General features: G+C 32.0%; 2 protein-coding genes across 3 annotated transcripts in view; one reads left to right on the top strand and one right to left on the bottom strand.

Annotated features, from left to right (window-relative positions):
* Window positions 1–1,932: 1,932 nt before the first annotated feature.
* On the bottom strand, window positions 1,933–14,608 carry LOC107457124 (RNA-binding protein 12). Of its 2 annotated transcripts, XM_071186385.1 has the most exons (3): window positions 14,497–14,608; window positions 10,346–10,814; window positions 1,933–6,873 (listed from the first exon to the last, which is right to left on the bottom strand). In XM_071186385.1, exon 3 carries the CDS (start codon window positions 6,849–6,851, stop codon window positions 3,684–3,686), a length of 3,168 nt encoding a protein of 1,055 aa, XP_071042486.1. In that variant the 5' UTR covers window positions 6,852–6,873; window positions 10,346–10,814; window positions 14,497–14,608; the 3' UTR covers window positions 1,933–3,683. The 2 variants fall into 2 exon arrangements, with proteins under 2 accessions (XP_071042486.1, XP_015930687.2); XM_016075201.3 differs by lacking the exon at window positions 10,346–10,814.
* A 186-nt stretch (window positions 14,609–14,794) lies between these two features.
* Window positions 14,795–23,444, top strand: part of LOC107448709 (pre-mRNA splicing factor crn) — a gene marked incomplete in the record, with an annotated part of 62,554 nt that continues 53,904 nt past the window's right edge. Inside the window, 3 exon segments of the mRNA XM_071186386.1 lie at window positions 14,795–14,932; window positions 18,676–18,765; window positions 21,977–22,039. Coding sequence (XP_071042487.1) covers window positions 14,882–14,932; window positions 18,676–18,765; window positions 21,977–22,039 — 204 coding nt within the window.

The raw sequence follows: 23,444 nt of genomic DNA, 5'->3' as shown, positions 1-23,444 counted from the left end.
TTTCAAAAAAATAATGTCTTTATAATTTTAAATCATTTATATTTTCAAAACATGAAATTCTAAATAAATTATATGCAGTATAATTTAAATGAATAATTATTTATAAGTTTACTTTTACCTCTAATCACATTTATTATTCTACCAGAAAAAAATTTTTACAAATGAAAGAAATGCCAAGTATAAATTCTATTTCCAATGTTTTTAAATAAAATATGCGAGAATTTTAATACATAAATGTAAACGATGATTTCTAGGAACTTCAGGACCTAGATTTTCTGAATAGCAATTAGCCAAATGTCTGGAAATCCGGATTTTTTCTGAGCATGATCATCTCTGGCAAATTCAAAATAGCACATACATAGCTGCCAACTCTACTGGATTTTTCCAGTTTCTCCTGGTTTAATAAAAATTTGCCTGGTTTTTGTACATTTTAGAAAATTCCCTAAAATTGAGTACGTTTTATAAAAATTGCTATTGAAATATAATTTTTATACAGATTATTGCTTGAATATTTAAATAAGTATTGCTAATATATAATGAAGCAATCCTCATTTATAAAAATCAGTTCGAAACTCTTTTTGTTCTAAAATGTTCGGTTTATTTTTATTCAGAACTCCCTTTTTACACATATTAAAAAATCTTAATTATTTCATATGAATTATATGCCTATTCAAAATTACGAGCAAACATAATTCACAACATTTCAAGCATATTTAGTGCCAATTATGACTGGGAAATAGTGCACTTTTTCTATTTTGATGTCGATAAAAATCCCTAAAATTCGCCGTGTCTAAAATATTTAGCACATTTTGCTACAGTTATCATGAAATTTATATTATTTTGTAAAATCTACTTGATTTTTGCCTATGTATGTTGGCAGCTATGCACATAGTTAAAATACAACTCTTAATTTCATAAATAAAAAAAAAGGGCAAATTTGTCTCTACATATTATCTAAATGATTTTATTATTTCTTTACTTTGCCAAGTTTGAACTGATAATAATCCATTAAAATTTTCTTTATTTGTCCCAAGTATTCATTCCAAAATCTAATAATAAGCAGGACACTTACTGTAAAAGTCTTGGGCAAAATTGAAGGATTATGGGATATAAAAGGTGCAAAGAAATTTATAGGTACAGAAAAATGAAGTAAACTGCATATATTATAAGAACTGAAGGAAGTTTATACAGTCAAACCCCGCTATAGTGAACCTTCAAGGGACCGAAATTTTGGTTCACTATAACCGGGAGTTCACTATATCCGTTTCTAAAAAAATTTAACTAGTGGTTTCCAAACTCCTCCCTTTTATTACACATTATTCAAATAAATGACTGAAAAATATTGTGTAGCAGCAAAAAATTTGTTATTTTTCATTACTCTTCTACTGAGAACAAAAATGAGTTGAAATGAGAGCCTTATCAACACATATTAGTGTCCAACCCTTTGACCAATAATGAATAATTTCTCATTCCCTTTGACAGAAAATGCATATTGATCCGACTGACACCTTACAGGTGCATCGTCTGCCTGGGTTGGAAACATCTGCTTGGTTTGTTTAAGGATGGGAAAGTGAGATAAAAGAAGCAAACAAGAAAAAATGCATATCGCTACATTCCCCTCTACAGATGGTTTTGAAAATCGGTATATGCATTTAATTTGAAGTAGAAATTATAAAATTATTACAACAAATTTTTTAAAAAAATCAGTTGAAAACAGAAAAAAGTTCATTATATCCAACTTCCTCACTTTTTTGGTTCACTATATAAACAAAAAATAACATTACACATGTATAGCAAGGCACGGGACCGAACATTTCGTTCACTATATCGGGGTTTGACTGTATTTACATTTTAGCAATAGAATAGATAAAATATTTAATTGAAAACAAGGTTACAGTCCATTTTTGGATAACAAGTTTGTGCTGTCAATTATTTTTGTTTAAACAATTTGATAATAAGCAACACAACCGCCTACAACAGTGATTCTCAACCACTGTGCTGCCAAATATTGGAAATGATACATTAAGTTTGTAATCCTTTTTTTATTACGAGTAAAGTTTAAATTTAAAAAAAAGTGTATATATAAATATCTATACTTTTTATAATTTTTCCACGCTTTTCCTTGTTATTTTAGGTGATTTTTAAATTTCCCGGATTTTTCAGGTTTTCCCTGTTCTCACTGTGGAGTGGCAAACCTGATAAACTACCAGCGATAGTTTATTTAAGAATTGTCTAAAATCAAATAATCAACAAATCACTAAAAAAAAAAAAAAAAAAAAAAAAAAAAAAAAAAAAAAAAAAAAAAAAAANAGAGAGAGAGAGAAAAACACTAACATTTTTGGCAAAATTTCAAACTTAAAAAACTGTGCTCGGGGGGGGGGGATATTATGATCAGAGAATTTTTAGCATGAGTGTTGTTTTCATCTGGTTTTAATTTTCAGGACTAAACATTCTAAAAGAGATGCTGTTCCAATAGATGTAACATGGTAATGTACAAAGGATACTCAAAATCAAAAAGAAATCCATAAATATTTAAAATCAAAACAGAACCTATAACAATTTATATTTCTTTTCTACTGGTTGTTAAAAAAATATCATAGTATCCCCCACTTAATAATATCAAATTCATTGTCATACTAAAGGCACAAGAAAATTTCACAGAGCATCTTCATTTTAATGCAATGAACATCAACTATCTTAAAAAAATCTATTTTTTATGACATTGTAGATGGTGCAATGATGATGCCTGACACTGTTAATTAAATTAACAGCTGCAAAAATTTATTCTGATGTCTATAGCACTATACTCAGAACATATCACTGAAAAATGTCTTGAAGCTATTATTAATCCTAAGTAGCAAGTACAGTTTTGTGTGGAACAGGAAAGTGAAATCCTAAGTTCCATTGCTGGTTTTGTTCTCCTTGAGGTCTTTTGTCAAATCAATTGAACACCTTGCTTCCTTTTCAAATTTCTAAGAAGAGTTTTTCTGACTGATTCTGAGAATTTTAAAGGGATCTTAACTTGTTCCTTCTATTTTTATATCAGGTGGATGATAACAAGGCATTGTTAAATTTTTTTTTAATGAAATTCTAATACTTGTGTGGTCTAACAGAATGGACATCAACAATCTTTAAAAAAATCTATTTTTTACGTCATTATAGATGGTGCAATGATGATGTCTGACACTGTAAATTAAATTAACAGCTGTAAAAATTTACTCTGATGTCTATAGAAAACTATTAAACTATTATTAATCCTAAGTAGCAAAGTACAGTTTTGTGTGGAATAGGAAAGTGAAATCCTAAGTTCCATTGCTGGTTTTGTTCTTCTTGAGGTTTTTTTTTCTTGTCAAATCAATTGAACATCTTGCATCCATTTCAAATTTCTAAGAAGAGTTTTTCAGACTGATTCTGAGAATTTTAAAAGGATTTTAACTTGTTCCTTTCATTTTTATATCAGGTGGACGATACAAGGCATTGTTAAAATTTTTTTAAATCAAATTCTAACACTTGCGTGTGGTTCTGAAAACTACTACTTATAAGCCCACATTTTTTTTTTTACAAAAAAGTTGATCTTTGTACTTTGAAAAATAGATTATCATGTTTCATACAGAATAAAATACACACACTAAAATGTACACTGTAACTACTTATCCAAAATATCTTTCAAGTTTCTGAATTGTTCAACAATACTTCTGTTTAACTATAAACAAGCTCACGGGAATCCCGTTCAAATACTGACCACTGAGATACTTGACCGCTTTCTCAGCTTCCCGCAAACTTAAAAACGTCACTCGAATGTCACCGAGGGGCTCTCCCATGTCACTGTACCTGCGAATCATCCTGTCTTCTGTCACATCAAAGCTGTGAAAAAAATCTAAAAGATCCGGACTTCGAACGAGAGGATGAACGTTACTCATTTCCACAATCACTTCACCAAATATGTCATCATTGATGTACTTGTCTTTGTAGCTTTTCCTGTGCTTTCGAGAAGGCGAACGAGATTGATGACGATACCTTTCAGGTGGATCAGAGTAATCCACATCTACCTCATCCGAAGAATATTTTTCTAGTTTTTTTCGTTCTTCACCTCTTTTAAAACTGTTCTTCTTACCGAAATCCCCCATTTTTTCATATGCAGCAGGGGACTCGCACCTTTCCTCTGAATCTTTCCTCCGAGCTTCTTTGACGGTTTTGTGGGAAATTACTTTCACAATTTCAATTTCTTTTTCTGGAGTCAACTTGGAGAGTTTAAGGGTGGGATTGTTTTTGACAGATCTATCAAAAGCTTCATCCGCCTTTGTGTTTTTTGCAACAGATTGCTTGATTTTTACTTCAAACTTTACTGGCATCCTCAGATCCTCCTTGGATCTTGAATCGAAATATTCCTCGTTTGCTTTACCTCTGAGGTAATCTTCATCGATGTCAGATTGAAATCTCTTCTCTTCGTTGTGGCCTCTATTTGAAGGAGAACTCTGAAATCTCTCCTCTTCATTGTGGCCTCTATTTAAAGGAGACTGAAATCTCTTCTCTTCATTGTGGCCTCTATTTGAAGGAGACTGAAATCTCTCCTCTTCACCATAGCCTCTATTTGAAGGAGGCTGAAATCTCTCCTCTTCATTGCGACCTCTATTTGAAGAAGAATTCTGAAATCTCCTCTCTTCACTGTGTTCTCTATTTGACGAAGATCTCACCTCTTCACCATGGTCTCTATTTGCAGAATAATCCATGTTACGATCATTTTTTTTAAATGAATGTTGAAAACCAGTGGGACTTCCTGCACCTTTATGAAAGGAATTGTTCTGTACTGAGATCAAATTCGAATTATCACGAAAGGATCGATTGGGAGGGTCCCATACATGAGGAGATTTTGCCGGTAAATTTCCCACCTGGACTAAATTAGAGGATGATTTATCTGCATAATCATGCTTGGCTTTGTGAGTGCTCAGTATTTTGGTCATTTCATCGTACAAAACCTGCTTCACGCAAATCATGTTCTGGCCAATTTTCTGACCATGGCATTTAAGGGCGGCATCAAAGTCTCTGATATTCGTAAATTCCGCAAACCCCCTGCCGGTGGGTTTTCGCTTGTAACTGACCAAAAGGTGTAAGGCATCGGGTTTCACCCCTCCGTGTTCTTCGAAGAATGCAGACATCAAGGAGATTTTTATGAAAAACGGCAATCCAGTGAGCAGAGCGCACAGAGGCCGCTTCGGTCCAGGCGGCTTCTCGAACGCCGCGGGAGTGTGCAGGGGGAGATATAAACTAGGATTGAAAAATCCATTATTTCTTCCCTTGGTGTCCATCATTTCCTGTCTGGTGCAAGGTATCATTTCGATGAATGCGAGGCCGAGTTTCTTTCCGTGCATCAAACGAGCCCTCTCGTAGTCAGCCATGTTGGTGAAACATATGTAACCCTCGCCTGTCATTTTTCCGGACGGCAAACACTCCAAATAGACATCAGCGATTTGAAATCCGTAAAAGAAATGCATTATCTCCTCGTGAGTGATGGTGAAGGGCAAGCCTTTAATTTTGTAGTAGAGCTCAGCGTCTTGAATGATGGCTTGTCCAGGAAGGGGTGGAACGGAAGGAGGCGGGAAATATTTCTCATAGACACTGTTCGGACACTCGCTCACTGTGATGATTTTGTTATTGAAAATATATGTTGCTTGAGCTAAGATCTGATTGAAATCTTCTTTATTCATCAACTTCAGGAACGCTGTCCCAGTCTTGAAGCCGGAATCGTCCACCTCCCACCTGATGTTATCCTGCGGGGCAAATATTCCTTTCAGCATGGCTTGCAAATCACTGTTTGTCCAGAGGGGATCTAATCCCGAGATCGTAATATAATATCCAGTGAAGGGGATGAAAGATTGCTGCACGGAGGAAACAGCAACGAAAGGAGGGGGAGGAAAAGCTTGAAATTCTGGAACACCAGCCAAAGGATTCACACCAGGAATAAAGTTAGACATAGCCGCAACTGACGGCTGATTTCCCATCAAGTCTGGGATGGCGCCGAAAAACCCTTCTCCAAAAGTCTGCACGGGTTTAGGGTATGGTTCCACAGTGAGGGGAGGAATTTGTTTGCTCATCCCGGATTTATCGTCTCCACACGAGCTCATGCCGAAGGCGCTTTCGACGAATCCGGTGTTCAATGCTTTTGCAATCCTTTCTTCTAACTGACGCTGTTCCTCGCTGGTTGCAAGACTGTTCGGTGAATCAGGACCAGTTTTGATATTTCGAGTACGTTCGTCGTATTTGGAATCATGGTAACTTCTTTTATTATCAGATCTAAAGGAATCTGCATAACTGTCACAAGTGCTGCCGAAAGGTGAAATGCCTCTCGAGTTAGGACTACTTTGACGAGGCGGCGAAGATCTTCGATAATTGGAAGAACGTGATCGTTCGTAAGGGGATCTCGACCTCCTAGGTGAATGGCTTCTTCTACTGTAGCGATCTTCACGAGGTGAGTGAGATCCGTAATTTTCACGGTGATTTCTTTGCGAGCTTCGATCACGACCACGAAGAGGACTTTGCCTGGAGTGTCCATAGCTTTTATACTTACTAGAAGGAATCAAAGACTCGTACTTCGTGATTCGTTCAATGGCATGCTGCATTTCCATGTAGCTGCTTAATAAGAGTTTGATTTTGGAGTCTTTAATTTTACCACGATCTTTCCTCATAGCAATGCGAGCATCCTCATCCGAATTGAAAGCAATGAAAGCATCCCCCTTGTCACCACCGACAATGTGCACACCGCCATCTGGAATATGCAAACCCCGAAAGAAGTGACGTATATCAGACGATTTAGCCGAAAGAGGCAGATTTTGAAGTCGGATTATTACAGACATAGCCTTCAAAGAAAATAACAACCTAATGGAAAATAAAAAGGAAAATAATACATTAAATGCCAATAAATTTATGAAAACACATTTGAATATCAAGTCCTTTTATATACAAAAACATAGAAAAGTATTGTTATTGAAAACAAAAATCATTATATTTTCTTATTATTTTTGTTAAATATAAGGCACTGATACAAAACATAATATTCAAGTTTTAGGTTTCAAAACATTCTGACTTTGGCAGGGTCTGTTTATTTGTCATCCGAAACATTCATCTTTTATAAAGCTACTTACAGAATTTCACTCTTTTTCAAGGTAACTTATTTCTTGAAACTCTTTTTCAAGGTAACTTATTCTTATTTACCCAGCTACGTCACAGTACATACAATTGAACAAAACACGCCCAGTTTTTGCAATTCACAATGAAAACTTTCAAATAAAATATTGAAAACTGTCAATCAAAACAGAATATTTTCATTTATCAAGTTAAAACAAATCACACAAAATCTTTCTGCTACACCCCAAGTTTTCTCAGGATTGTAACCTGATGTTCAAAATTAAGGTGGCAAAATTTTTTTTTCAAAATAATTCTAAATTGCTACCAATAAAATTGAAAGAATTTGCTTATTATATATTTTGAAGAATGGGTACAGCAACAACAACAGTGAAAAAGTAGTTGTTTATTGGTAGTTTTTGCTGCACAACTGTAATAAAGTAAGTTATAGCATCTGGAATTTCTGCCTACAGTTTAGTGATTATTGTATTAAAAAAAATAATAAAACCAGATTATCCTGTTTGCAGTAAGAAAGAGTCCCATAATTGCATAAGACATGTTAAGATACGGTTCCCAGTAGATCACCGAAGTCAAGCATAACTGGCTGCGGTCAGTGCGCAGGTGGGTGACCACTTTGATCAGTCTGTGTAGGGACAGTGTGGTATGGGCCCTTGTTAAACTGTTCAACCGTAAAGTGCTCGACTTCACACGCAGGTCATTGGGCTACCAAACCCCTCTGCAGAGGATCAAAATCATGATGGCATGTCTTCAGATCATCCTCAGGGATGTATCCCAGAGTGACACCAATAGCCCATTGAGCAGCTTTAGTGCGACGTAAATGAACTACAACAACAACAAGATGATTCCTTGAGATGGAGAGCTATTTGAACCTGATCAGCCTGAAGCGGAGTTGGTTTCATTGCTACGAGTGGCATTGAAACTGGTATCCAGCTAGTGGAACCAATTTCAAACAAATGGTAGATCCTCTTCAGAAGATCAAAATCGCAATGGCATGTCTTCAGATCATCTTCAGGGATTTTTCCCAAACCAACACCAATAGCCCATTGTGCAGCTCTAGTGCGACATAAAAGTGATGGCATGATTCAGGTCAAACTACAACAACAGCAAGATGATTCCTTGACCTATTTGAACCTGATCAGACTGAAGCGGAGTTGGTTTGATGGCTACAAGTGGCACTGAAAGTGGTATCCAGGTAGTGGAACCAATTTTAAACAAATGGTATTGTCATCACTACTAGGCAATTTGGGTGTAGTGTGGCAGGCATCCTCGTGGTGCACCCTGGGTAACACTAAATCTGCTACAGCCTTCGTCTATGACTGGGGAGCATCTATCTGATTGCCCCTCTCTTCTTGACATTCGTCCCTGTGACGACTTTTGTGCCCTCTCACTTTCTTGACGCCTTATATCTGAGAAGACAATGGTGGTCGTAATTTCATATTAAAAAAAAAACTACTAGGCAATTAAGCTCACATTGACATAAGCTTAAAAGGGCTTCTAAGCTTATTTGTGGCCTTGCCTCTGTGTCTGAAATAAGAATTTGTAGGCAAACAGATATAGACCTCTAGCAAAAGGGGGCTTTTTTGATCAGCCATCGGCCGCGTCTTTTTGACTGAATCTAAGGATAGCCTGGATGTTGCTGACACGCATCAGAACAAGACACAAGAATGCGGGTGCGTTCTTTTCAGTGACAAAATCTGCCAATTCGCAAAAGTCCTTCATGTTCCCATAACAAATCAAAACGTCTAGGGCTACTGGATTGGAGATCGGGTTTTCTCTGATTCAGGTCAGAATTACGATCTGTGGATGATTGAATGGGTTCGCCGTATAAATGGGTGTGACATATGAGTGTGGCAGAAGTCAAATACTTGGCCATAGATGGCACCACTGAAAAACAAGAAACGCACACTCTGCCTTAAATTTGCTCGGTTTCACCAAACAGGCTTGCCGTGTGGCAAGTGGTATTAGAAACAACAATATAAAATAAATTCACAGATTTGATGGTAAAGGAATCCTTGTCAACATAATGTTGGGCTTTTGTGCCACCACACATCGCTAGAGTGATGAGTTCCTTGAAGCCTATGTTCAGGGGTGGTACTACTGGCCCAGACATCTTTTACAAAGGTGAAAATGAGCGGACATATAGAACTCAAATTGTGTATGATTTTCTTTAAGAGGACTTTTGATGTATGAGTTAGCCCTTCTTAAAAGTCTCCTGATCTCGATCCTACTGAACATGTTTGGGATGGTCCTGGAATAGCCGCTGAACAACGGAACTCCCTCCTAAGGCAGTTCAGGAGTTAAAAGCTAATGATGTGAGTTAACGTACTTTGTTGCCACAAGAACTTCTGGACACCCCCATGAACAGTATGAGGCTTGTATAGCAGTGCTACACTCCATACCAAACAGATTTTTCCGGAGACAAAGTAGGGTACGTAGTTAAATGTTTCAACAAAATAAGCACCTTTTAAGTACTTCTTAAGCACTCAAAAAATATTTTTAAGCACTATGTACACTAACAAAATGCAAAATAATTTTCAAAAACTTTACATGATAAAATAACTAGTTTCTGACAAAGAACTCCTTTCTTGATTATATTAGCCATTATAAAATGATCAAGAGATTTTTCGGTTCAATATCAGAAAGTGGAAAATGAAGCCTGACATTGAGAATATCTTGCAAAATGCAACAGAGTTGCACATGAGAGTGCAAGAATCTCACGAAACCCAGCTCAGCATATGCACAAGCGGACTCCCACGTATTACATTAAACATGCAAAATAAGTGACATGGTAGCAAACAGTTTTCTACCGCGGGCCGAGCATTAAGGGTTGGCGGGCCGCAGGTTGTGTACCCCTAATGTAAACTAAAAATAATAAGTACATACTTATATTTATGAAAACAAGGGACAATCCATTTAAAAATAAAACATTACAATAGGTTTCGATATTTCGTATAAAAGTAAAATCAGGAAGCAATATTTTTTTAAAAGAGTAAATATAAAGGGAAAGTAAATATAAAGGGAATTTTTTTGTACTACATTAAATTTTATATATTTAAATTTAAACTAATATTTACTGCTAAAAAATAGTACTGATCATTTTTTGAGTTAATCATTAAATGTTCAACAATAAAATAATTAACTATTCAGAAATTTGAGGTGCATCCAGAAAGTAAGTTTCCCTAATTTATTAAAAAAAAGAACTCACACTTTCAGGAAAATACTTATTGGCAACTAGTACAGCAATGTTTCAGCTATTTTTCAACATAGCCACACCAGAATTGAGACACTTGTTACATCGTGGGATCAACTTTTGTATCCCTCTGTCGTAGAACTCTGCCGCCTGTGAACGGAACCAGCACATGTGGCAGACGTCTACCGTTACTGTGAAAACACTGTGGAAATTGTGACGTGCCATTCAAAACAAGAGTCGTGGAATGCTTACTGCAAGTGTTGAGCTCCTCCATGACAATACTTCTCCACATACGACATGACGCCCAGCAGCTGTTTTGACGGAATTTGGCTTGGAGTTGTTTGATCATCCACCCTACAGCCCTCCTAGCCAACTTTCCAGTTTTCTTGCACCTCAAAGAAATTCCTGTCCTCCTCTGAGCGTTTTGGCAACGACGAAAATCTGAAGACGTCTGTCACATGCTGGTTCCGTTCACAGGCACTTACTTCAAATAGAAAAAAAAATACCTCAAGTTTTTTTTAAAATGGATATCAATCATTGATTGTTTTTAAAGTTATCTCATTTTTAAGTAGATTATTTTAGGAATCTAAATTAAGAATTGGGCATGAGAAATATCCTTTTAAAGTATTTTAATAATTTCTAGTAACAAGTTAGTTGGAACAGACACTACAGTAAAGAAATCAATGATCATTATGTAGTTGAATTGAATTGATCTAAGAAGTCCTGAAGCAGAACTTTTTCCTGCTTTTTGTGAAACTTCCCAAGCACTAATATTTTGGTTTAAGATACTTTCAATTATAATAATTACTAATTTAAAGTAACAGAAACATTGTGTTTACAGAAGAAAGCATAGAACAAAAATGTATAAAAAATTGTAATTGAGAAAACAAATTTTTTTTAAAATTTTAATATTATAGGCGATATTCTCGCATTTTGTAGGTGGAAAAATGCACTAATTATTTCCTTTTTTGAATTCTGCAAATTATTAAAAAAATTAAAATTCGTAAAAAAATTAAACGATAATAAATTCAAATTCGTACATTAACTCCCAAAATTAATATCACGAATCACGCGAATAAGACTCCTTAAAAAAAGAGATACTCAAATAAGTATTTATAAAATATGGTGTTCATTAAAGAAAGAAAGAGCATCATTTCTAGAGTGAACTATCTTTTAAACTTTCGCAATTATTTTATTCTATATTATTAATTTGAAATTCTAGCTGAAGCCAGTCATTGCCGATTTTTTAAAAAAATCTCAAATGAGAATAGAAAAAATGATTATTATTTCTTTCTTCTCTGACACTCAAGAAGACATATAGGGTGACCCGGGGAAATTCACGATCACTCTGTTTCTGGGGTAAATAATGATCACCTAAGTTTTATTTTAAAAGAATTATTATTTTTTAAATTTGAGACATGGACAAGAATGCTTGTACCCTTTACTAAAGTATAACTACATTTACTTAATAATAGTTTTTGTTTAATCTAACAAAATAAGTATTCTTTAAACTGCTTTCTGTATTTTCCATATCAAAGATGGGTTTCAAATAATGCACATTTCTGCAAAGATCCCTCTCCTTCTCTTAATAATAAATATTTTGAGTTACTTTATTTTTCTTTGATAAAAAAAATAGTGTAAGCTTTTGTTTAATTGTTTCACATCTACTGTAAACATTATTATTGATTGTAGGAAAATATATCAAATGTTGCCCCCTACAGATGGGGTAATTATTGATCACTGGGGTAATTCCTGATCATTGTCATTTCTTCTTATAAACAGTATGAAAAAATAGCTAATTGTCTTTTCTTAAGTAACAATTCATATTTATTAAGTGGAACAACTATAAAACATATTTTAACTGTAATCACAAAATTTGTTTTTAACTCTATACAAGACAAATGTGTTCTGATTTGCACCATTTCTGGTTTGTCTTACCTTCCTTAATTTTACGTGTGTACATTGTTAGAATAATTGTTAAGTTTATAAATTAACCTAATATAAATATGGTGAGAAATTATAAGCCTGAAAAGGATACTAAGCTTCTAGAAAGGAAAATCAGTGAATTTCTTTTAATGATTGAAAATGAAAATTTCAGTGTGAGAGCTGTTGACATACCTTACTTAACTTTACACTCTCACTAAATGAAGTTAAAAAGTCCAGCAAAAGTAACCCATGTGGGAACTCTCTCTTATATTCCAGTAGAACTTGAGAATGAGTTGGCTGCTTGCCTAAAATGTATGGCACAATGCAAAGATTTTTTGAAAATTTAAAGTGTTAATCTTTATTCTTGCTTTTAAATAAATCGTTTCATTAGCTGCTTAAACATGTATTTTTGGTTTATTTGTTTGATCTTGATGTCTTATTTGTAAATTACCAATGTATAATTATTTTTAAACAGCCCCTTTACTATAAAAACTGGTGATCAGTAATTACCCCAGAAGTGAGGAATTACCTCAGAAATGATCAAGAGAAGGGGTAATTCCTGATCACTAAAAATTTAAAATCTTTAAATTCTAATTAGATTTTCAAACAAAAGAAGGTAACATAGGACTCATCTCATAAACCCTCAAACTTCCAGTAAATATCAAAATTCTATCTAGAATATTTTTTTCACAAAATACATGTTTGGATTTTTTGATCAGGAATTACCCCAGATCACCCTACTAAAAAAAAATTCTGCACAAAAAAAAAAAAAACATTTTTCGAAAAATTATGCAGAAAGGAAAACCAAAAATTTTTCCCTCCAAAGCAAAAATCTTTCTACAAAAATTCTGTAACGTTCTGCGACAATGTCGCAGTAATTCTACCTAAGAAGCAAAAATACCATTAATATGTTTTCCACTTTTAACTTGATGACCAGATTTTACTTTATAAAAAAATCAAGGTGAACAAGATTTTGGAATATATAACATTTGGAAGTTTGGTGGAAATGAACTACACACGAATTAATTATGTTCAATCATTTTAATTCGGACATTGAATAAAACTGTAAATTCAAGCTATGATCAAACTACAACANTGCGAAAGCTGCTGCCAGAGCTGTTGAGTTGACATACCTTACCTAACTTTACACTCTCACTTAATGAAGTTAAAAAGTCCAGCAAAAGTAATCTCTCTTATATTCCAGCAGAACTTGAGAATGAGTTGGCTGCTTGCCTAAAATGCATGGCACAATGCTAAGATTTTTTGAAAATTTAAAGCGTTAATCTTTATTCTTGCTTTTACATAAATCGTTTCATTAGCTGCTTAAACATGTATTTTTGGTTTCTTTGTTTGATCTTGATGTCTTATTTGTAAATTATCAATGTATAATTATTTTTAAACAGCCCCTTTACTATAAAAACTGGTGATCAGTAATTACCCCAGAAGTGATCAGGAATTACCTCAGAAATGATCAAGAGAAGGGGTAATTCCTGATCACTTAAAATCTTTAAATTCTAAATAGATTTTCAAACAAAAGAAGGTAGCATAGGACTCATCTCATAAACCCTCAAACTTCCAGTAAATATTAAAATTCTATCTAGAATATTTTTTTCACAAAATACATGTTTGCATTTTTTGATCAGAAATTACCCCAGATCACCCTACTAAAAAAAATTCTTCAGAAAAAAAAAACATTTTTCGAAAAATTATGCAGAAAGGAAAACCAAAAATTTTCCCTCCTAAACAAAAATCTTTCTACAAAAATTCTGTAACGTTCTGCGACAATGTCACAGTAATTCTACCTAAGAAGCAAAAATACCATTAATATGTTCTCCACTTTTAACTTGATGACCAGATTTTACTTTATAAAAAAATCAAGGTGAACAAGATTTTGGAATATATAACATTTGGAAGTTTGGTGGAAATGAACTACACACGAATTAATTATGTTCAATCATTTTAATTCGGACATTGAATAAAACTGTAAATTCAAGCTATGATCAAACTACAACAAGCAATAGTAATAGCACGAGTAAACAATATTTTCAATAAGTATTACATTTAAAAATGATTAAGTAAAAAACTGAGTATGAAATATTAATAAGATAATATCTTTTTAATCTGAGGCACAGGAAAAAAACAGATAAAAAAATAAACACTGGATATGCATGTTTGAGAAATAGATATTAACTAGAATATGAATTATAATAAAAACCACAATCTTTTGAATAAAATCATACAGGAATCGTTGGAGTTTACTATTTTTATAACATCATCAGCGAAAATAAAATCTTTTCACGTCTTCTTAACTGATCCGGAATAATAGATAAACCATGGACGTCTTTGGCTGCCTGTCTTTGATCATGATCAAGCAATTGTACGTCACTAACAATCCAATTTGATTGCCAACAAAGCAAGAAGCTTATTCTGATAGTTACTTTGGTAGGGGTTAGTAAGTGAGGTCTAAATTTCAAAACGGGTAGAAATAGTCAAGCAAAAGTATTTTGAAAATGAGCGTAGATGGTCTTTAGTCTAAATTCACTTTATTAGTTCTGCCAATATAAGTTAAAGTTATATACAAATTCGTTTTTGTTTATTAATTTTGATCAATTTTAAAGAGCAAACATGGCAAGCACATCAACGTCAAAGCCTCAGAAAATACCTAAAGTTGCAAAGGTAAGATGGATAGTTGATTATGCATGTGTTAAAAAATAATGGAAAATAAAGTCCATTATTTGAAAAATGTTTTATTATTTTATCGGGAATATTTTTGTATCAGGGTCTACGTCTAATTATATGCAATAGCCATTTATGTTGCTTCAGCTGCGTCGAAAATATATGTGAAAATATTTTAAGCTCCAACGAGTAACAAAATAAAAGAAAAAACCCCATCTTAGAATGTTAGATAGAGGGGATATTTCCGAATCGTAATCTGCCACTCTAACTACATTCGCCAAGGTGCCAAATTGATTTCAAACGGGAGAATTTTTTAAAGAAAAACATGTAGAGTAGCTATGAGTTATACCCTTCAAGCTGGTACCTTTCTATGATGTTTTATTCAGTTTCTCACTGGCCATTGTCAAGACGGGACGATTATTCTGCCTCAGATCACGATATGGAAATAATCTTTACAGAGTAACCGCGCACCTAGAAAGTCATGAATATTTGTATTGATCAAAATTTGTCATGATTTTAACTATTTTGTTTAAAAATGTCATGGATTTAGGTCACCGAAAAATTTTATTTTTAAAATGGAATCTCCCCTCCCCCATTTTGTGGTGTTCCAAATAGCTGAATTTGTAACAATATCTCCACTCAGAATCATATTTATTAAAATATGGAATGTTTTTACCATCATTTCTAGAGCAAAGTGTCTTTTAAACTTCTGCGATTTCTGAATTATTATTTATTTATTTTTATTTTATCAATTTAAAATTCTAGCTGAAGCAAACCAGTAATTGGCAAATTTTTTTTAATTCCGAAATAAGAACAGAAAAATCAGGAGTATTTCTTTCCTTTCTGATGAACAAGAAAAGTATCTTTAGAATATTATTCTGTAGAAAAAAAAGAAGAAAAATTATTTGCTCAGCTGTATTTTTTTCAGCTATTTTACTCCGTTTTTTAAGTTTAAAATCAATAAATATGAAATTGCAGAGTGTAACAGTTTTGGTTATACCTATCACTTCAATTAATGTTATAATGCTTTTTTTAATTTATTATTCTGTTTTTGTTAGAGAAAATAGTAACTTCGTTAAGTCATGAAAAGTTGTTGGAATTAATCCTGGAAAGTCATGAATATCTAAAGTATAGCAGGTACCCTGCCTTTAGATAGGTACATTATTTACCTTGTACTGGAGCTGCACAGCGAGCTATTGGCAACGCTTGAGAAGCATTCCTGAGGATGAGCTGCAGACTTATCATCACAGTTTTGATTCTTGGTTTTGGTAGTCCGACAATCTACACAAAGTTGAGCACTTTACGGTAGAACAGTTTTACATGGACTGATACCCTGCTCCTTAGGTTGGTGGATCTAAGCTAGGTGATCACATACTGATTGTAGCCAGTAATGCTTGACTTTGGTGTTCTACTGGACCAGTCCACTGTGGGACCATCCCAGAAGATCAGGGTAAAACTTGCCCCCACCCCTGGACAAAACTGCAACATATTTTTGAATAGATACTTATACAGAAATATTTTGAATGAATAGGTTACAGAGTTCAAAAATCATAAAAATATTGTAAAGTACTAAAGTATTTTAAAAAATTGGCACTTCAAATAAAATCTATTATTACGAAGTTTAAAAGTTACTATTTCCTCCTAAAAAAGGGCATTGTTCACAAATATTTGCCAGGGGTCTATCTAGGTATTTTTTAGAGGTACATGTTTTGTGAAAATTTAGACATAATTTGTGAAAATTTAAAATTTTGTTGAAAAATCACAAAAATATGATTAAGAAAGAAAAAATATTTTTAAAAATTGGCACTTCAAATTAAAATCATTTATGATAGGTAAATTTCTGTAAATTTTTCCCTATATAAAGAAAGATAATTTCGCTATTGTAAAATTGTGGGCTTAAAATTGCATAAAAATCATTGTCCATAGTTAAATTTCAACTTGAATTTAATAAAAACATTCATTTAGCAATACTAGCACTAAAAGCTATTTTCATTATGATAACATTTTTGACTAGCTCATAACAGAAAAAAAGTTTCACAGAGAAAAAAATTTTTTCATAAAAAATAAAGCACTGTTAGAATAAATTTACAATAGTGTTTAAGATAATGTTTGAAAGTTTAAAATAATGTTTGAATTTTGATTTTCTATGAAGTTTACAAAGGGAGACCCTTGCTGTTTCATTTTAAAAAATCAGCTAAAAAAAAGCTCAACTTTGATATGGCGTTAGTGAGCGGTTAGGTTCACCATATTGCTGTATCTGACCAAACATGTGCTACCTTTTCGTAAAAGACATCTGGCAAAACAGCTCCTCTTTTCCCTAGATTGTATGAGGACTTGCTTTATTAAAAGTATTTTGTGAAACTACCATTTTTCTACTAAGTTGAATTTGTGAACATACCGCTAAACGGTAGTNTAACAAAATAAAATCACTACGGGACCCATCACAAAATAATTTATCTTTTAATCGGACCCTTCACAAATTTGTTTATCTTCATTATTGGTTTGTTAAAACTTCTGTCAATTTTTTTGAAAAAAATATTATATATTTAAGAATTGTTTAAGTGTACTTAATGCGTTACACATTAAAAGTGATACATTACTAGGTTGTGTTATTTAAAATATATCAATTGAAATTATTAAAAATGTGAGTGTTTCCATTATTCATCCGAAATGAGTATTCTGCGTTCAGCAGTATAGGATAAATACCAAATATTTGTTTGTTGCATCTCTAATTCAGTTGCAGCATTTGCTGTTTATTTTTCAAAATTTAATTTTTTTAAAATTTAATTTTTTTAAAATTATAATTTTACAGTATTGAGCATAATCTTATATCTATTTACAATTTAAAAACTTCTTGTAAAGGATTTTTGCAATAACCGTACCTTATTTGCACAAATTCTCAAAAACAGGACCCTGGTTGAAAGAATCTGACTTAACGCTTATTTTATATTCAGAAATTACGAGTAATTTTTTCGCAATTTTACAAAGACCAGACCTTTCACAAAATGTCTGGACAGACCCCTGATGATGATTTACACATATTTAACATTGAAAAAATCGTTTGATATCATTGATCGACAAAAAGCTACGCTGCTCAATGTTGTATATAATTTTTGTTTTTTATCTTAGAAACCAAACCATTCCCTTCGTTTTGTTTTCATTTTTTAATTTCTTTGCAATTACTTAGAAGAATTTAGTTTACTTAGTATTTAGTTATTCTGTAAAAAAAAAATTTGCATTTAAATTTCATTTATTTTAAGAAGCTAAAACTAAGTGTATTTTTCCTTTTTATTTAGTTTAAGGCAGTTAAAAATAGAATTGATAAAACCAACTATTTTTTATTTCAGTTTTTTATTGATATTAAATAATAAAAATACATATTTTTTTATATATTATTTTAAACTCTGCAGGGGTCTGTCTCGGTTTTAAGACATAATTTGTGAAAATTAAAAATTATCAAGAAAATATGGATTTATCATTTCGTATGGGATACAAAAATAAAATTCAAGGAAAAGGTATTTTGTGAAACTACCATTTTTCCTAAAGTTGAATTTATGAAAGTACTGCTAAATGGTATTAAATTTGGCCTGGACAGACCCCTGCTCTAGCATGATAGCATGATTGATCTAATATGATTTACAAGAATAGTAATTTTAATTACTGTTGTTGTAAATCATATTACTTATTGTATTTATAAGGGTCTTTGAAGGATTTTCTTATTAATTATTTTGGTTTTGTTATAGGTTAAAAACAAGACACCAGCAGAAATACAAATAACTGCCGAACAACTATTGAGGGAAGCAAAAGAGAGAGACTTGGAAATTTTGCCACCAGTACGTTTATTTTTGCTAAATAATTTAGCATTGTGTATATTTTAAGTTTTTTTTTTCTTCGTACAAATGATTATATTTTATAACATCTGGTTTTTTTACGCAATGTGTTTTTTGATTGTCTCAATTGTTTAAAACTAATTCTAGCAGCTTTTTTAGATCATGGTGCTTAGCGTTTTTGAAAAGTGCTTAAAGGTGCTTATTTTCCATTTTCATTATTTAAAAGTCCTTAAAGGTGCTTTTTTTCATTGGATGTTTTTAAAAAGTGCCTAATTTTTGCTTTTCAAAAATGAAAATTTTCTTCTTGTAGATTTTCGCCGCTGATTATGCAAAAGCGTGCTTTTTACATTGTTCTATTCAACGTTTTCACAATTCATTTAACCACAATCCATTTCGACGATAATATGGATTTGGCGTACCATGAATCCATAGCATATGAAAGTGAAAGCGCCAATCATTTTAGAAAAAGTTGCGAGTTTGTATATACGTATACTGAGCTGGGTTCGGTAAGATTATTGCCTTCTCATGTGCAACTTTGCTGCATTTTGCAAGATATTCTCAATTTCAGACTTCATTTTCCACCCTCTGAAATCAAACCGAAAAATCTCTCGATCGTTTTATAACAGCTAATATAATCAGGAAAAGAGATCTTTGTCAGAAATTAGTTACTTTCAGTCTTTGAAAATTGATTAACAATTTGTTAATGTATATAGTGCTTAAAAATATTTTTGAGTGCTTAAAAAGTACTTAAGAGGTGCTATTTTTATGTCGAAAGATTTGACTATGCACCTTGTAGATGAGGGTAGTATAGCCATTAAAAACTTGAGTTTTGTTCAATAGATATTTATGTAGGATAAAAACATCAGCAAGTTAATGTAAGATGAAGGAAATACATGTAGACGTAATGGATAATGATGAATCCCTAATTCTCTTTTGCAAGTATCTAAGAACTTAATCTTGTACTTTGTAAGATTGATGATGATGTGAAGTATTCGGTTGCATAAAATGAAGTATTAGCGGAATAATTGTTAATGAATTAAATACTATGTTTGTTGTTAAGTAGCGGTTATTTGGAGTTATTCTATTGTTATTTTGTTGAAGTTTTAAGTTTTGTGGAATTTGGATTTTTACATTTATGTTTTCCTTGCCTCTGACTATTCAACTCTCAAGCATCAAAGTTTTAAATGGTACAAAAATCTGCACACCTGGAAAGCCATGAGGAATCATGGAAAGTCATGAATTTCAGAATTGAGCAAAATTTTTCTTGCTTTTAATTATTTTTTTTAAAAAAATCATGGAAAGTCATGGATTTTGGTTGCCGAAAAATCTAATTTTTAAAATGGAATTTACCCCCCCCCCCCNTTTCCCCCCCCCCCCATTTTCTGAGTTTGAAACAAAATTAAAACTCACAGTCATATTTTATTAAAGTATAAAATATTTTTATCATGTTCTTTAAAAATTATTTTGTTCTTTCAAAAATTGAAAGAAAAAAACATTTCTAGAGCGAATTATCTTTTAAACTTTTGTGATTTTAGAATTTTTGTTATTTAATATTTTCAGCTATTTTATTGCTTCAACTCTTTTTTTACTCTGTTTTTTAAATTTAAAATAAATATGAAGAGTCAGAGTTTCAGTTTTGGTTATACCTGTCATTATAATTAATGCTATTGTAATGCTTTTTAAAAATTTATTGTTGTGTTTTTGTCGGAAAAAATAGTAATTTTGTTAAGTCATGGAAAATTTTGGAATTAGTCATGAATTTGAAAATCTAAAATGTAGCAGATACATTGAATATATATAAAACTTGTACAAATAAGATAAGGAGAAAAAAAAAGAAAGGGACATTTCCAAAATAACAAAAGAATAAATAATTTTAACTGTCCGAACAAAATGTTATATTAATCTGATACTGTATATTAGGAATATTATTTCTGATTAGAAATTAAAGTTAATTTTGAATTAATTAATTTTTAGGATTTTTCTCTCTTTTACATAATGCCTATCACAATTAATTTATTTGTAAGCATGTATCATTTGCATTTTTAAGCATGTATCTACATTTGTTTAAATATTTTTTTTTCTTCAATTATTTATTTTCACATTCATGATGTATGCCTGATCAGTGAAATTAGTCATACAACATTTCTTGATTTATGTAATTTAATTTATGTTACTTATAAGTAAGAAATGTTGCATCTTTCATTTTTATGATTCAAGCATTATGTTCAATCCCAACTTGCTGTTATTATTATCACTATTACAGTCAACTTCACAGAACTGGAACTTCACTATATCCGTACTGCAAACAATTTTAACTAATGGTTTCAAACTCCCCCTTTTCATTACAGATTATTTAAATAAATGACCAATAAAATGAATTACAAAAATGACTGAAAAATAATACGTAGCAACAAAAATGTGTTAACTTTTTTTTTTTTTCTATTCGTCACACATACAAAAAAAAAAGAAAAGGAAAGAAGTAATCTTTAGCTGATGCGCAATACTCCACATCAGATATGGAAACACTTCCCGACACTCCGATAATTTTTCCTGAATTTATATTATTCCGCTTTTTAAACCTGTCTACCCAGGCATTCGAGCACATGAAAGTAGTAAAATCAAATAGCTCAAAAAATTTATCTGCTTTGACTTGAATCATTTGTCCAGATACTAGAAGATTGCGGCTTCTTTGAATGCTGAACCAATTCAATAATAAAGCAAACAGGAAAAAAATGCTTGTTGCTACATTCCATGCTATAGATGGTTTTAAAAATCGGTATATGTATTTATTTTGAAGTAGAATTTTTAAATTATTAGAAAAAAATGAAGAAAATAAATCAGTCAAAGACAGAAAAAAGTTCTTCATATCCAACTTCCTCTCTTTTTTTTTGTTTCACTATATCCACAAAAAATAACACTATACATGTGTAGCAAGGCGAACATTTCGTTCACTATAAACCGTGTTCACTATATTGGGGTTTGGCTGTATTATATATTTGGCCTATTATTGAAAAAGAGGCTGTGTATCTCTAAGATGAAATTTTATTTTTCATTAACTTTGAAAAATTTGTTTTTTTTGGATAATGTTGCAGCTATTTTAAAATCTTTATTTTCATGGAATCCTAAATTTTATAGTTTTATATTGTCTTTTGTTTATTAAAACACACAATTTTTTTAAATTTATTTATTTATTAAATAATTTTGATTTCTATAGCCTCCTAAGCAAAAGATATCTGATCCTGAAGAGCTTGCTGAATATCAACTTAGAAAACGAAAGGTAAAATATGATATATCCTTCTTTAAAAAATATCACATTGTTATGTTATATTTGTAGTGGATTATTAACTTGTTGGAACAGTACTTGTTGGAGAAGGTTGTCATTGCATGTTTTCGACCTCGGGAGCTATTTGTATATAACGTGTCTTATATACAAGCAGCTCCCGACTGGTAGCTTTAAGCCTGTGGGTATCTACAATGTCAACCTTCATCTATGAAAAGGTACCCCGACATAGAATCAAGTTAACATGTCTTATATACTAGTGAACTGGAATTATAATTTTGTAGTGGTAGACACACTACAAGCTCACCTAGCTCCAGCTCAATCGGTACCAGCTTGTCTAGAGGGCCTGTGCATAATTCAAACCACATTACTACAATCATGATTGCAAAATTGATTACAAAATTGATTACCATTGATTACAAAATTGTGGAGCCTCATCCTTCTGGCCCACAACAGCCTGTTGTGAGAATTAATCTGTTCAACTCCATGATAATGATTAACTTCAGTTTTATCCATGGAATGCCATGTGTATCACACTTTAACAGCAGTTTTGTAGGGTTGCAGAATATATCTGATGGTGTAAACGAGGTTCAGAGAAAATTGAGCAGCCCCGGAATTTTTTTTTTGTCCAATTAAAAAAAAAGAAAAGAATGCTGTAAAAAAAATTTTCTTAAAAAAATTTCTACAAAATTTTAGATTAAAAGCACATACTTTTATTGATATATTTTTGTACAAAGTTTATTTTAACTCCTTAGACACATCAGTTTACTGTCTAAAAAGAATATTTACTCTTTTGTTAAATATAACACAAATAATTTTATAGCTTAATTTGTTAGATTACTTGTTTTAATTCCTTAAATTTATGAGTAGGACTTTAAATTAACTAACATTTGTTAAAAACCAATTCCTATCTGTTTAAAGCCAAACATAAAACTAATAAAGAAAATTTTTTATAGAAATAATTTTCCTGTATATTTAGACATAAGCTTTTAATACGAATAAATATATATTAGTAAATTTTTAAATTATTAAAATTTTGCTAGTTTTCGACAGTTTGTAAAACACAGGGGTTTCGTCTAAACAGTAGCCTCCCTCAAATAAGAATATGTTTGGTAATTTATTTATATTGATTAGTTTTGTACCAATTATTGTTTTTAATTTGACAGTTTTATTAACTTAGTAACACACATTCTTAAAATCAGCTAAATGTTACTACTGGACTGAGCAGGCAGACAGTAGTAATATTATATAGTAGTTTGAAATATTTTATTGAAATTGCTTTTATAATTTTAATATAGTAAAAAAAATGATTTTTAAAATTTTTTTCCCGACCCTTTGAATCGAACTTGGCACTTTTGTATCTGTTATGAAAACAAAACATCGAAATCCAACCAGTGACCAT

This window comes from Parasteatoda tepidariorum, chromosome 10, assembly GCF_043381705.1.
Source record: "Parasteatoda tepidariorum isolate YZ-2023 chromosome 10, CAS_Ptep_4.0, whole genome shotgun sequence".
NCBI lineage: Eukaryota > Metazoa > Arthropoda > Arachnida > Araneae > Theridiidae > Parasteatoda > Parasteatoda tepidariorum.
The sequence above is the reverse complement of the archived record's forward strand: the minus strand, read 5'-3'. Positions and strand labels throughout refer to the sequence as shown.

Bases quoted from the DNA above. Each gene is read 5' to 3' on its own strand.
- LOC107457124 (XM_071186385.1), bottom strand. From the start codon at position 6,851: ATGTCTGTAATAATCCGACTTCAAAATCTGCCTCTTTCGGCTAAATCG.